This window comes from Miscanthus floridulus, chromosome 8 (assembly GCF_019320115.1).
Source record: "Miscanthus floridulus cultivar M001 chromosome 8, ASM1932011v1, whole genome shotgun sequence".
Taxonomy (NCBI): Eukaryota; Viridiplantae; Streptophyta; class Magnoliopsida; order Poales; family Poaceae; genus Miscanthus; species Miscanthus floridulus.
In genome coordinates, this window is record NC_089587.1 from 113,029,267 (window position 1) to 113,042,241 (window position 12,975).

The window sequence follows — 12,975 nt, forward strand, 5'->3', positions numbered from 1 at the left end:
CGCGTGTCCCCCGCGCCGAGGAGGCCACCGGGGTCCGCGCCCGGGCGAGGATGTCAGTGCTGGTGACGGGCGCGACCGGCTTCATCGGCATGCACTGCTCGCTCGCGCTCGAATTGACGGCGGCCGGGAGGGGCTCCGGCGTCCGACGGCGTGGGTGGACGGCGGCCATGAGGTGTTGGTGGTGACGGCCAAAACCCTAGCGGCGCCCGTGCTCGGGAGACGAAGCGAGTAGTCGGCGTTGGAGGAAACTGGCGCGGGACGGAGAAAACAGGTACGGAGGAGTCTCGGAGGAAAAGAACGAACCATTTTTTTGTGTAACCAGTGGCATTGGTTACCCACCAACTCCACAAGGAGGTTCCAAAGAGATGGTTCTAGAGTTGCAAAAGAGGTGCTCCAAAACTCCACCCCTATTTGCACTATAGCTCCATGGAGCTGGCAGCTCCAAGGAGTTTTGGAGCTGGGGTGTTTGGCTGGAATTTTTGCTGAAGTTGCTGGAGTTCTGGAGTGAAGCCATGCCAAACAGACCCTAAATAAAGCAAAGTATTTGAGTTTGACTTTTAAGGTGAGGTCTAGCGTCTAGCCGAGCCGTGCAAGGTAGAGCTGCATGATGTCCACTTCACGGCTGACGAAGAGGGTTAGCCATCAGTGCCGCGTTGATTAAATATATTAAAGTTTATTTTGAATCCATAAACAAGCAACCATAAGACAAAGTATTTGAGTTTGACTTTTAAGGTGAGGTCTAGCGTCTAGCCGAGCCGTGCAAGGTAGAGCTGCATGATGTCCGCTTCACGGCTGACGAAGAGGATTAGCCATCAGTGCCGCGTTGATTAAATATATTAAAGTTTATTTTGAATCCATAAACAAGCAACCATAAGACAACAAATCACCCCACGTTTCTTTTATTTCTAAGGCCCTGTTTGCTCAATCCATGTGTGTCGGGATAGATTGGGGTTAAGTTCCACTCCAACTCACTTCAACACATGTGGATTGATGCGAATCCGACTAAATCCTAACAAGGTGTTGACACTCAAAAATGTTTCAATAGGATTTTGGACACCACCAGCAAGTTATAAATATCTTGGACATGTTAGAGGTCAAAAGGCGCAACAAAATATTGAAGAAATCGCGCGAAGAAGACGGCGAGCCACGGCAATCCGCAGCCAGTCGGCTTAACCGACCCCTGCAATCGGCTTAGCTGGCCTAGTCAGCCCCAGGCAGGCGGCTTAGCCGACTCCCTCTTCCAATCCACCAGGCAGCCTGGCCGAGCTCGTGAAAGTCGGCTTAACCAACTCCCTCTGTCGGCTAAGGCGACTCGTCCTGGATTCTGAGTTGAGTTGGTTTCCAAGTGATTTTTTGCATGTTTTTAACGTGGGAAACTTAGAGAACGCATTTTGGACTTATTTTCTACTGGGATAAGACCACCCCTCTATATAGATGAGAGGACCACGACCGATTGAGTTCCCATCTATACAATCGTCAAACAAACAAATCTACTACTTATCTTTTCCCTTTTCCAACCCCTCTTACTGTTCGACATGTCTCCCGGCGAGATTTGTCGGCATCCTAGGCGGCCTTGCTAGTCCTAGGAGATCTTCCACATGCTCTGCCCCGACGGGTCTTCTCGAGAGAAGTTCGGAAGCTTTTTCAACCAAGAACGAGCGCAACATCGGCTTAACCAGTTTCTAGATCGGTTTCGTCGATTAAGCGGTGTTCTTACTGCGATGCATGTTGTGTGCAATATTTTAGACGTGCAAAGCCCTACTGGCGTGTGATTCAGATCATGTCCAACGTTAACACGAGGCCTAAAACGTGTTGCATCATCAATGCTCTAATCAAATTTAGCCTCTCTATCATCTTTTTATGTTATTGACAACAAACAGGCACTAGAATACCAGCGATGCATAGATGACGGGCATTGTCGTGTCTTGTGCACCTCAATCTGTTCAATAAAGAAATATTTATCCAAGAACATGGCATCCTTTAGCAAAGAACACCCGCTTTTGATCGGCGACTCAAGGAATCGAATTCAATTCTTAGCACCTTTAAATAACAGCCGCTCGTCTGTCATGTAAACTGATGGGGTCCAATTGGCCATATGCTGTTCATCAATCATCAATGGTACCATATGCTGTTGCTAGTACCGTGGTTACATACCCACTTTATTTTTTAAATATAAGTCGCTTAGAGCAAATCCAATGCAGGCTAATATGGATGTTGGCTTCAGAAAAAATGACAACACACGTAGATGGAGTTCTGAAAAAGTTACTTTTGCTTTGCAATGCACCTCCTTATTTCCATCATAGCCCAACTCTAAATTATGCCCTGCCTAAAAAAGTTACTTTTGCTTTGCAATGCACCTCCCTCACCTTTTTCTCCACGCATTCTCTCTTTCCACCTGAGATTCGCATGGTGCTAGACTCCCTGGTTCTCCATCGCGCCCTTGTGGAGTAGCTTCAGAACAAGCACTCGGTACCCCTCCAAGCCACTATGACGCTCTGCAGGGCTACTGATCGTAAAATTCCAGTCGGGAATAGTGTTTTTCTCTCACACCAAACCAGCCAGCAGTAAATAATCCACGATACGATATGGCCTCCCGAACAGGCTGCAAGTCGATCTGGACATTTGATGTAGGCGTGGAGTTTGAAACGCCCACCCAGCATGGAGCGTTGGGGCTGGCCTTAGAACACAACGATATACTCCCTTGTTCCCATAAAGAAAGACACTATATATATATGATTTCTAGAATACATTAGCAATAAAAAGCATAATGATCTAGATACCTCTCAAAATCGCTGATGAACAGTATCAAACAGTACTACGTACAAATCATCTAGATATAGTACTAGAATGTCTTCCTTTGTGGCATAAGTTTTAAATCCTAAAAGATCTTGCTTTATGACACGGATGGAGTAGCTTCTAATGCTACACTTTGGCATGCATGTTTTTTCAAAAGGTAGACCATTTATAAAGAATATCAAAATTGTAGATTATGAAAACATTTTCTATTATATTAATGTATAAACACCAACGATGGTTCGTCTTCAATTCAATGTACATATAACCTTTTCTTCTATATATTGATGAGACAGGTTAGAAAAGATTGATCAGTGGATCTGTATTTAAAATCAGTGGGATTTCCTCCTCCTTTTTCTGCCGATGGTTGTGGCATTATTCATCATTCTTGTTATATGTATACGGCGATGGTCGATGGAATAAAACGGAACAAGAAATTTGAGGTGTCAAAAAAAGAGAGAGGCAAGAGAGCCAAACGAGTCGACAATTCGACATGCACGCCGACGTCATGGTCTGCCATGCGCCTCGGCTCTCGCCTTCACCCATTCCCCGTGCGCTCCCCGTGGCCGCAGGATGCGGCATCGACGGCGCACGGCTCACACGGCTACCGCCGGCCTCGCACCACACGAGCCGACGAGCTCTCTCCCTCCCGAACCCGATGCCGACCCAACCGGCAGGCCAACCAACTCCCGATCCCTTCCCCAAGTGAGCGCACGGCGCACCTGGCGCTGGCGCCTTTAAAAAAACAGCCGCAGCACGCGACGCCGCCGCCGTCGGCCGTCCCGGATCCGACGGCCCCGCGCGCGCGTCCTCACCCCTACCCTTCGTAGTATTTATTACTAGTGCCCCCCGTCGTTGCTGGTGCCGCTGTTGCCTCTCGCATCTGCCCCCGCGGCCCACGCCCGCAGCGCCTCGCCTCGGCAGCTACACCTCCACCCCGCGCATCCCCGAGATCGGAATCGCGGCGCCCCGCCCCGCCGCCCTCCTCCGCCATGGCGCCGTCTCTGCTCGGGGTCACCTTTCCCTCTCCCTCTTCTTCATTCAGGTGTGTTGGTTAAGCAGAGGAGGTGGCTTGGCTTGTTGCTCATGGTTCTCGGTGGCTGCGTGCAGGGGTTCACCAAGTCGCTCGCCATGACGGTGCTCTCCGAGATCGGGGACAAGACCTTCTTCGCCGCCGCGGTACGCCTCCTCCTTCCCCTCCCGCCTCACGTCGCCTGCTCTTCCTCCTACCCTTTGCTTGCCGTGCCTGCCTCTGCTTGCGTGCCCCGTGTGGCTGCGTAGACGGGCCGGGTGCACTCCTGCCAGGTGTTCGACTGTATGCCGCCGCCGCCGCCGCCGCCGCGGCGTGCCTCTTTGCTCCGCTGTTGGGTGGGACCGCCGTGGGAGATAATCGGTTCGGAGGATAATTGGCGCTGGCTGCTGGCTCGATCCCGTCACGAGATCGTGCGGTAGCTGCAGATTCGCCGGTGGAGCGCCTTGGAGTCGAATTCTTGGCTCGATTCGCTTGTCAGTTTCTACTGCTGAGCTGAGCTGAGCTGAGCTGACTTCTTTTATCAATTTTTCTTTAAGTAGTGAGAAGCTAGTTGGTAGCTGTAGATTGGGAGCTCGGATTTGTTTACGCTCCTCCACTTTGCGAACTAAGGCCCCCGTTTGGTTACGTAGTGCATGGAGTAAAAGTTTTAGTCCACTTTACTTCATGAACTGAAAGTGGACTAAAGTGGTGTTTGGTTCCTTGAACTAAAATAGACTAAAGTGGAGAGAGAGAGAGCAATAAATGAGAGGCATGGGTGTCCCCAATACCTTTTAGTTCATTTTAGTCCAGTTTTGTGGACTAAAGGACTAAAGGATTTTAGTCCACTTTTAGTCTAAGGGTTTGGCTATTTAGTCCAACTAAAGTGCAGATTTTAGTCCAAAATGCTTTAGTCCATGGAACCAAACGCCCTCTAATTTGTGCGCTCGATTTGCTGCCGCCACAAATTTTTTACCCCATTTAGCTCGGTGCGCGTGGGTTCCACCCATGTGGGTGCCAATTGTGCCTGCAATTTCCTGTAGCAGTTGCACTCGCCAAATTCGCTTATCAGACAAGCGAACCTCTGTTTCTGGAGGACTGTCACCAGTTCTGATAAGATGCCTGCCCTCTTCCACAAGAATTGTTTCAGCAGGGTAGACTTGAAATAAACTTTAGCTTGAGGATTGCGTCTTCAGAGGATGAGGGATTCGACAGGGTCTGGGCCTAGCAAGACAAACATACCCCGTTCTTTTCAATATTTTCCAATGCCTGCCTTTGCACGCTTCTTTTTTTTTATGGCCCATGTTTCGAGCAATGGATTTACTCATGCTCTGTATTTATCTTTGCTAGATTCTGGCTATGCGCCATCCCAGGAAACTTGTCCTGGCAGGCTGTTTGACTGCACTAATAGTGAGTATATTCGGAATTTTACATGCTGACCTATGGCATCCTCTTTTTTTTAATCTGTTCAATTTTTTTAACAAATAGTTTAATTGATTTAGTTACTAATTTTAGGTGATGACGGCTCTATCAGCTTCTCTAGGTTGGGCTGCACCAAATCTGGTAAGTCTATGTCAAGATGGCAAAGAAGTTTTTCCTTTTGTGTGTGTTTGTTTGCTTTGAGGACTCGAGCATATGACACCAACATGGACATGGTTGTCAGTGTCTGGCAATGTATGCTATTTCAGGCATTATGTGCCCATTTTTTATTCGATCATAGAGACATGCAATTATAGATTAAATGCTGATTGTATTGTGCTTTGCATTGATCTGGTGCAGCTATATTCCTTTGATTTTATTTCTTATTAAACTGTTGCAGCTATTATCCTTACACTTGTTCAGTATGGTAACTGAAATGCCCTTACATTATACATGGCAAGAGGATTTTAGTCAACATGACACGCTTGCGAAGTATAATGCTTGAAACAGTGATTTGCACTTCCCTCAACACTTGGGGGTGGACCTTAGTGCTAGCTGTACCTTTTTTTATCATTTTTTCTTGAACCATTCTATCATTTTGAATTTTTATTTTAGCTTATAGCAATATTCAGCCTGTTCGGCAGGCTGTATCTGCCTGTATCTAGCTTGGCTTATCAGCCAGCCAACGGTGTTTTTCTCACACCAAACCAGCCAACAGTACTTCAGCCCATGGCTTATAAGCCAATCCAGCCGAAACGAACAGGCTGATTGCCTTGCCCAAAAGAATGCCCGACAGTTCTGCAAGATGCTATGACTGACTGTATTATGTTGAACAGATTTCACGTAAATGGACTCATCATGTGACCACTCTGTTGTTCTTTGTATTTGGCATTTGGTCATTGTGGGAAGGCTTCAAGGAAGATGGGTACTGCTCTGCTGTTGCCTTTCAATTAACTTTTTGTGTTATGTGTTTTGGTGTTTTTGTTATCAACTTGGCTAAGCGATGCAACTCTCATTTCAGAGATTCAGAAGAATTGGATGAAGTTGAAGCAGAGCTGGTTGGCAAATTTCATCATTATATTATGTTATTTTATGGACTGCATTTTGAATTTCTTATTGGCAAGTTCTACCCAATTTACAGGATGCTGCCTTTAAGAGTAACAAAGGTGAATCTAAAACTGTATCTAAGGTCAGTACATCAATCATATTCTTTCGCTGAATATTTTTTTCTTTCATAATTATGTGATTATCCATTTGGATGATGTGGAAAATAGAAATCATGAATGAGAAAGAAAGTAGATTTACATTTCTTCTCCTATATCCTTGAAAATATTAATTTGTTATGCATTCAATGTGCCTTTACATAAATCCTACCAATTTATATGATTTTGGACTTTTGGTGTCTAGCTAGCTTATGGTTTCTTTCGTTCTTTGTATTCTCAAAAATTTCATCTGAGTAGTCCTATTTTTATTCATTTACAGTTTTGGAACAGTGGTGGGAACTATATGATGTTATCAATCATCAGTTATGACTATCTAACAGTTCAAGTACAGTTGATATAGTTGAAGCACAGTCCAAATATGTGTCCTTTTTATGGAACCTTTGGCATCAGCCTATAGGTTTTCTAGTTTTTCTAACTTCTTAGGTAGACTGTGGAAGATGGCATCTTTTTTCATCTAAAATTGACAAAGAAAAAGAAAAATAAATGAATTAAGCAATTTCTGATAGCTCATCTGCACATATGTCTTTTGTTTTCTATTGCTTGTGTAGAGAAGACATATTTTAGACTGGGAAGTTATGAAAGCTTTGCTTATTGGGGGCAATTTCCTTGTTATTTTGGTGTTGTAACTATAAATTAATACGAATTTTATTCTTATTTGGATTTGTAACTCAACCTTTTTTTAATATAGGCAAATGATGATACGAAGAAACAGCAAAGACCATTTCTCATGCAGTTCTTCTCACCAATTTTTATAAAGGTAGCAACTTCTTATAATATGCAAGAAATTGTTGGCAAAGGTACCATTCCTGTGTTTTATCTGAATGTTAACATTTCTTTTAATTTGTATGCTGTAGGCATTTTCTATTACATTCTTTGGTGAGTGGGGTGACAAGAGCCAGGTGAGTTGTATAGAAGTACTATTTATCTTCTAGCTCTGCAAATCACCTTTTGAGTCATAAATGGATAATGTTTTCGCTACATTGATGAACCTCTTGTCAGATTGCTACTATTGGCTTGGCTGCTGATGAAAACCCATTTGGTGTTGTCCTGGGTGGAATCATGTACGAGCTGCTTCTTTTACTGGCCTGACTGCTCTATTTAAATGGCTTATTGTGTGTTCCCTGATAAAAAACTTCTTTCTGTGCTTAGAGCGCAAGCACTCTGCACCACTGCTGCTGTTCTTGGTGGAAAGAGCCTGGCCTCCCAGATATCTGAGAAGATGGTTGGAACTAAACTCATTCATTTTTCATACTCCTGTAAAATGTCCCACATCTAATTCGATGCTTGTCTTGTTGTAGGTTGAACTGTCAAGCGGAGTGCTCTTCCTGCTGTTTGGTATCATGTCCTTGCTCTCTGGACCAGAAGGAGAATTGTAATCCCTGCTCGAAGCCTTTTTCAGCTGGCTGATTAACGTATCTTTCTCTCCTTAGACCTATCTTATTTCAGTAGATGAATGATGGCGACGAAAGCCAGCCATCCATGGCGAACTGGATGGTGATTCAATAGTTTAGCCGACACATTGTAAACATTTCACTCGTCCTTCCTAAATAACTACAAGTTACAGAAGTCTGTAGCGATTGCGTTCTGTTTGCCCAGCACGTGAAAGTCAATCTTTATTAGAAGCTGCCTACAATATGATGCAAGATTCTTGTTACTGAAATTTTGTTGTCGCAATTACATGCGTTAACAAAGCTTTGTTCATGAATCAAGTACGCAGGCAAATAATATGGGGCTTAGACTACCCACAACTTGAGAAAAAATCGTTGCTGAAAGAAGAGAGAGTTTGAGCACCGGGGTCGAACCGGAGCAATGCTGAGTTACAAAAACTTCTACTCGAGTAAAGTTCTTGCCTGTTGCCTCGATGCTGAGCAGCCTAGACAATTAAACAAATCTTTGTGCACAGCAGCAACACTTGAGAAAGGAAGATAATGCTCTGGCTCATTGGGTTCTACTTGTACTACCAGTGTCGATGCAAACATTGCATCTCTGAATTGGTTGTTGGCATCGACGTAACTGGCACGAGAATCTTTTCTTTGGCACCGACGACGTTGTGGCTGATCTTATAGCAGGTCTGTCTTTTCGTTGTGTTACTCCTTTAATATTATAAATGTTGGCTAGTTTTCTTTGGAACTTTGATTGTGGTGGAGGTAACAAAATAAGGCCAATTTTAATGGAGGTTTTATTGAAATTTCATGGGCATTAAATAAGTTGACATTGCATAATATGCATGAAGAGAGATGATAAAAGTTTCATGAGATGACATAAGTTTTATGAGGTGTAGTGTACTAAATGAGGCACCCTACATTTTAACTTCTATGTTACATCAAACTATTCTAACTTATGTCCTCTTTAGCCGGATTTCTTGAGGGGCTTTAGTTTTGTCTTCTTGGCTGAGGCCCTACCAAAAGCTGGCTAATAAAGCGACTTTTCAAAGATAACTACATTTCATAGTTGCATACATGATATGCCCATCCGATAAAAAAAAAAGGAATATTTGAGGGAGGATGTAGCTATTCCAATCAGTTTGACAGTGATAGTGTTAAAATACAAAATGATATTAGGTTGATTTTTTTCAGATTATTACAATTTAGGTTTAATAAATATTACTATCGTCTGATTGGTTATTTGTTTCTGAGCTTTAAAACATGATTTTCTACTAAAATTTCTTTTTTTACAAGGCTCTTGCATTTCATGAAGAAAGCTACAAGTTGTACTTATTGGAGTTTCTTGTCTGAAAAAAATTATGCCTACCAAACTATGATGATGTAGCTTTGCTAACATATATCGGCCAGTTACATTAGAACATATTTCGGAAACTTGATGTTGATCCACTGGATGTTACTTTAAATTTTTTTGGTCCTTAGAATTTTTTGGTCCACGTGGCATGTATCGACCTTAATTTATTTATCTAATGTATTGCATTATATTATTTTGTTCAAATCTATGAGTCCATAGCAATGCATGGGTCAATGCCTAGTTTGACTAAGTGTTAATTCGAAACAAGAGGTGTAATTTATTCCCTTTATTTATTCTTCACTTTTGTGCTTTGAATGACAAATCTTTTCACGCAGTAAAACGTAGTAGTTTAAATGGGCCTCGCAATGTGTTAACAAGATGTGATCATGGGCTGCTTTGAATATGCAACAAGGCCATATTTTCATTTCCTTTGTAAATCTGTTGGGTTGTGTAACCCAACGAACTCCATCAACTGATGGGTTGAGGCCCAGTTTTGAAGGCAGGACCATAATTTCTTCATTATATTCGGCCCCAAAAAGATATTATTTCTCTATTCCATTAGTGTCTATCCATAATAATAGAAAGAATGAAGCGTTTCTTCTTTTCAAAAAAAAAAGAATGAAGCGTTTCTTAGTCATTTTATCGCTCACAACCATGCTAGGATCTAATCACTACGGGAGAGTTTGGCTTTGCCGAGTGTCGCCGGCTTTGCCGAGTGCTAAATGTCGGGCACTCGGCAAAGAGCTCTTTGTCGAGTGCCAGGAACTCGGTGAAGACCGGCACTCGGCAAAGCTCCCTTTGCCGAGTGCTCAGCACTCGGCGAAGACCAGCGCTCGGCAAAGAGCCTCTTTGCAGAGTGCCCGGCACTCGGCAAAGGACGGCCCTCGAAAAAGAGTTGACGGGGGTACTTGCCGTCACCTTTGCCGAGTGCCAGAGTTGGGCACTCGGCAAAGCATAATTTTTTTTTGTTTTTTGCCTCCAAACTTTTTCTTCAACCCTTACACATTAAGTTGAAGTACATCCTGAAATTTGACACATTTCTCGATCTTTTTGCTATATATCCTTAATTTATTTCATTTAATTGCATTTTTCCGGGAAATGTAAGTTTGAACTGCAAGTGCATCGAATCATGGAATTCGACGAGTGGAAAAATGATATTCGCGTTACTTATTGTATTTTGAGGCCGTTTCCAGGAGCACACCCGAAGTTTCAAACATCTCACGCATGAAACATGGCGACAAAATTGCGGGTGAAGTGTTTTTTAATTATATAAAATGCAAACGAAGTTCGAAAATCATGAAACTTGGTGACGCGTCTTTACATCACATGTGGAGGCTATGGTAAAAATTTGAGAACATTTCGCGCACGTTGTCACGTGAGATGTCTAGGTTTCTAACCATCCTACGTGACAACATGCGCGAAATGTTCTCAAATTTTTACCATAGCCTCCACATGTGATGTAAAGACGCGTCACCAAGTTTCATGATTTTTGAACTTCGTTTGCATTTTATACAATTAAAAAACACTTCACCCACAATTTTGTCGCCATGTTTCGTGCGTGAGATGTTTGAAACTTCGGGCGTGCTCCTGGAAACGGCCTCAAAATACAATAAGTAACGCGAATATCATTTTTCCACTCATCGAATTCCATGATTCGATGCAACTGTAGTTCAAACTTACATTTCCCAGAAAAATGCAATTAAATGAAATAAATTAAGGATATATAGCAAAAAGATCGAGAAATGTGCCAAATTTGAGGATGTACTTCAACTTAATGTGTAAGGGCTGGAGAAAAAGTTTGGAGGCAAAAACAAAAAAAAATTATGCTTTGCCGAGTGCCCAACTCTGGCACTCGGCAAAGACTCTTTGCCGAGTGCCTAACGGGGGGCACTCGGCAAAGGTGAAAGTTTTTTTTAAAAAACACGGACGATTTCAGATTTTTTTTAATCTGAGCTTTGCCGAGTGCCAGATCTGCGGCACTCGGCAAAAAGGTAAGTTTTTTTTCTTTTAAGTACGGTTGTTTCTTTTTTTTAAAAAAAAAGAAAACTCTTTGCCGAGCGCCATATTTACGGCACTCGGCAAAGATATTTGAAAAAAAAAATTAAAAATCCTTTGCCGAGTGCCAGTTCACGGGCACTCGGCAAAGGAAAGGGAATTTTCTTCGGCAGGCCCACCCCGAAGCCCCATCGGCCACACGCGCGTGTGCGCCCCCGCACCCGTCTCTGTGGCCCACCGCCGCCGCCGCCCGCCTGCCCCCCCGCCAGCGAGCCCCGCCCCCGCCGGCGAGACCCGCGCCCCCATCCCCGCGCCACGTCCCCGCCCTGCGCCCCCCAGCACCGTCGCCCGCGCCCGCCCCCAGCCCCGCCGCTCGCTGCTGCGGGCCCGCGCCGTGCCGACGGCCACCGACCCCGCCACTTCGGCCTGCCCGCCCCACCCGTGTGCCAGCCTCTCCTCCCCTCCCCTCCCCTCCGTGCCCCACCCGCGCCGCCGCCGACGCTGCTGAACGCCGGCGGCCCACTGCCGCCAAAGAAGGAGAGGGAGGGCCGCCTTCACCTCCCCTCCCCGTGGGGGCCACGCCCAGCCCGCCCCCCCCCCTCGCCGTTGGTTCTTGGAGGGGAGGAGGCAGAGGTGAAGTAGGAGGAAGGAGAAGAGGAGAAGGAGGAAGGGGAAGAGAAGGAGAAGAGGAAAAGAAGAGAAGAAGGGGAAGAAGGAGTGGAGGAAGGAGGAAGAAGGAGGAAGGGGAAGAGAAGGAGAAGGAGGAGGAAGGAGGAGGAGTTCTCGGTGTCTTCTTCTGCGCGTGCATGTCCTGCCACCACCCAAGGTATATGCACCATCCCTTTGTGAATGTCGGCCTTCGTGCCGTGAATGTCGGCCTTCGTGCCGTTGTGAATGTCGTGAATGTCGGCCTTCATGCCCTTATGAATGTCGGCCTTCGTGCCGTGAATGTCGGCCTTCATGCCATTGTGAATGTCGTGAATGTCGGCCTTCGTGCCCTTGTGAATGTCGGCCTTCGTGCCGTTATTTTTTGTAGGTTTTGGAAACCTCCCTGTACAGGGGAGGTTCTGCCGAAATTTTTAACTTATAGTGTTGTGTTTCTTGTTTTGCAGAGCAGGACCTGTCGAAGGGGACCCGTAGTACCTAGGCGACCCCGATCGTCTTTGTCGGTGTTGCGTTCCTACCTGCATAGCCTCGCTTCGCCACTGCACCAACTCGCCACTGCCCCGCTAGCCTGACTCTACCGCCACCCTAGGTATAAATAACCTCTCTTCCTTATCGTTGTCGTAGATCGGTGTAACCCAGTTAGGCGTCTCCTGTCCGAAAGAGATACGGTTGGAAGTATGCAGATCTTTGCATATGTATAACCGTATCTGTTTTGGATTGTCCACGTTTTCTGGACAGCCCGCGGATGTGTAGACGAGGTTAGTTTCCATGGTCTGCTCCAATCCGAGACAGAGTTTTGGCATCACCTCCGTGTTGTTCTCCGGATACACACTCTCCCTACCAGGACATGTATCTAGAGAACAGCGGGGAGGTGCTGCCGAAATTCTATCTTGGCTCAGAGTAGACCATGGAAACTAACCTCGTCTATGCATCCGCGGGTGGGATTAGGACATATCCTCACCTATTAGATAGTAGGAACACCACGTAGATGCAGTTGATGGTTACATTACTCGTTGACATCTATTTTAGAGGATGGATGACCATGAGTGGATGTACACGGGATATAGAAGTCAGAGTGATTTCAGCACTGAATGGGGGCAGAAGACCAAGGCTTTCTTGGACCATGCATTTGGC

The 12,975-nt window shown here is 45.2% G+C and overlaps 1 protein-coding gene across 1 annotated transcript; it reads left to right on the forward strand.

Annotated features, from left to right (window-relative positions):
- The first annotated feature begins 3,492 nt into the window (after positions 1–3,492).
- LOC136477171 (GDT1-like protein 5) lies at positions 3,493–8,077 on the forward strand. Its single transcript, XM_066475235.1, has 12 exons — positions 3,493–3,806; positions 3,904–3,972; positions 5,153–5,212; positions 5,318–5,365; positions 6,058–6,146; positions 6,243–6,279; positions 6,363–6,410; positions 7,133–7,201; positions 7,299–7,343; positions 7,444–7,505; positions 7,594–7,666; positions 7,743–8,077. The coding sequence occupies exons 1-12, from the start codon at positions 3,786–3,788 to the stop codon at positions 7,818–7,820; spliced, it is 699 nt and encodes a 232-aa protein (XP_066331332.1). The 5' UTR covers positions 3,493–3,785; the 3' UTR covers positions 7,821–8,077.
- Positions 8,078–12,975: the final 4,898 nt, after the last annotated feature.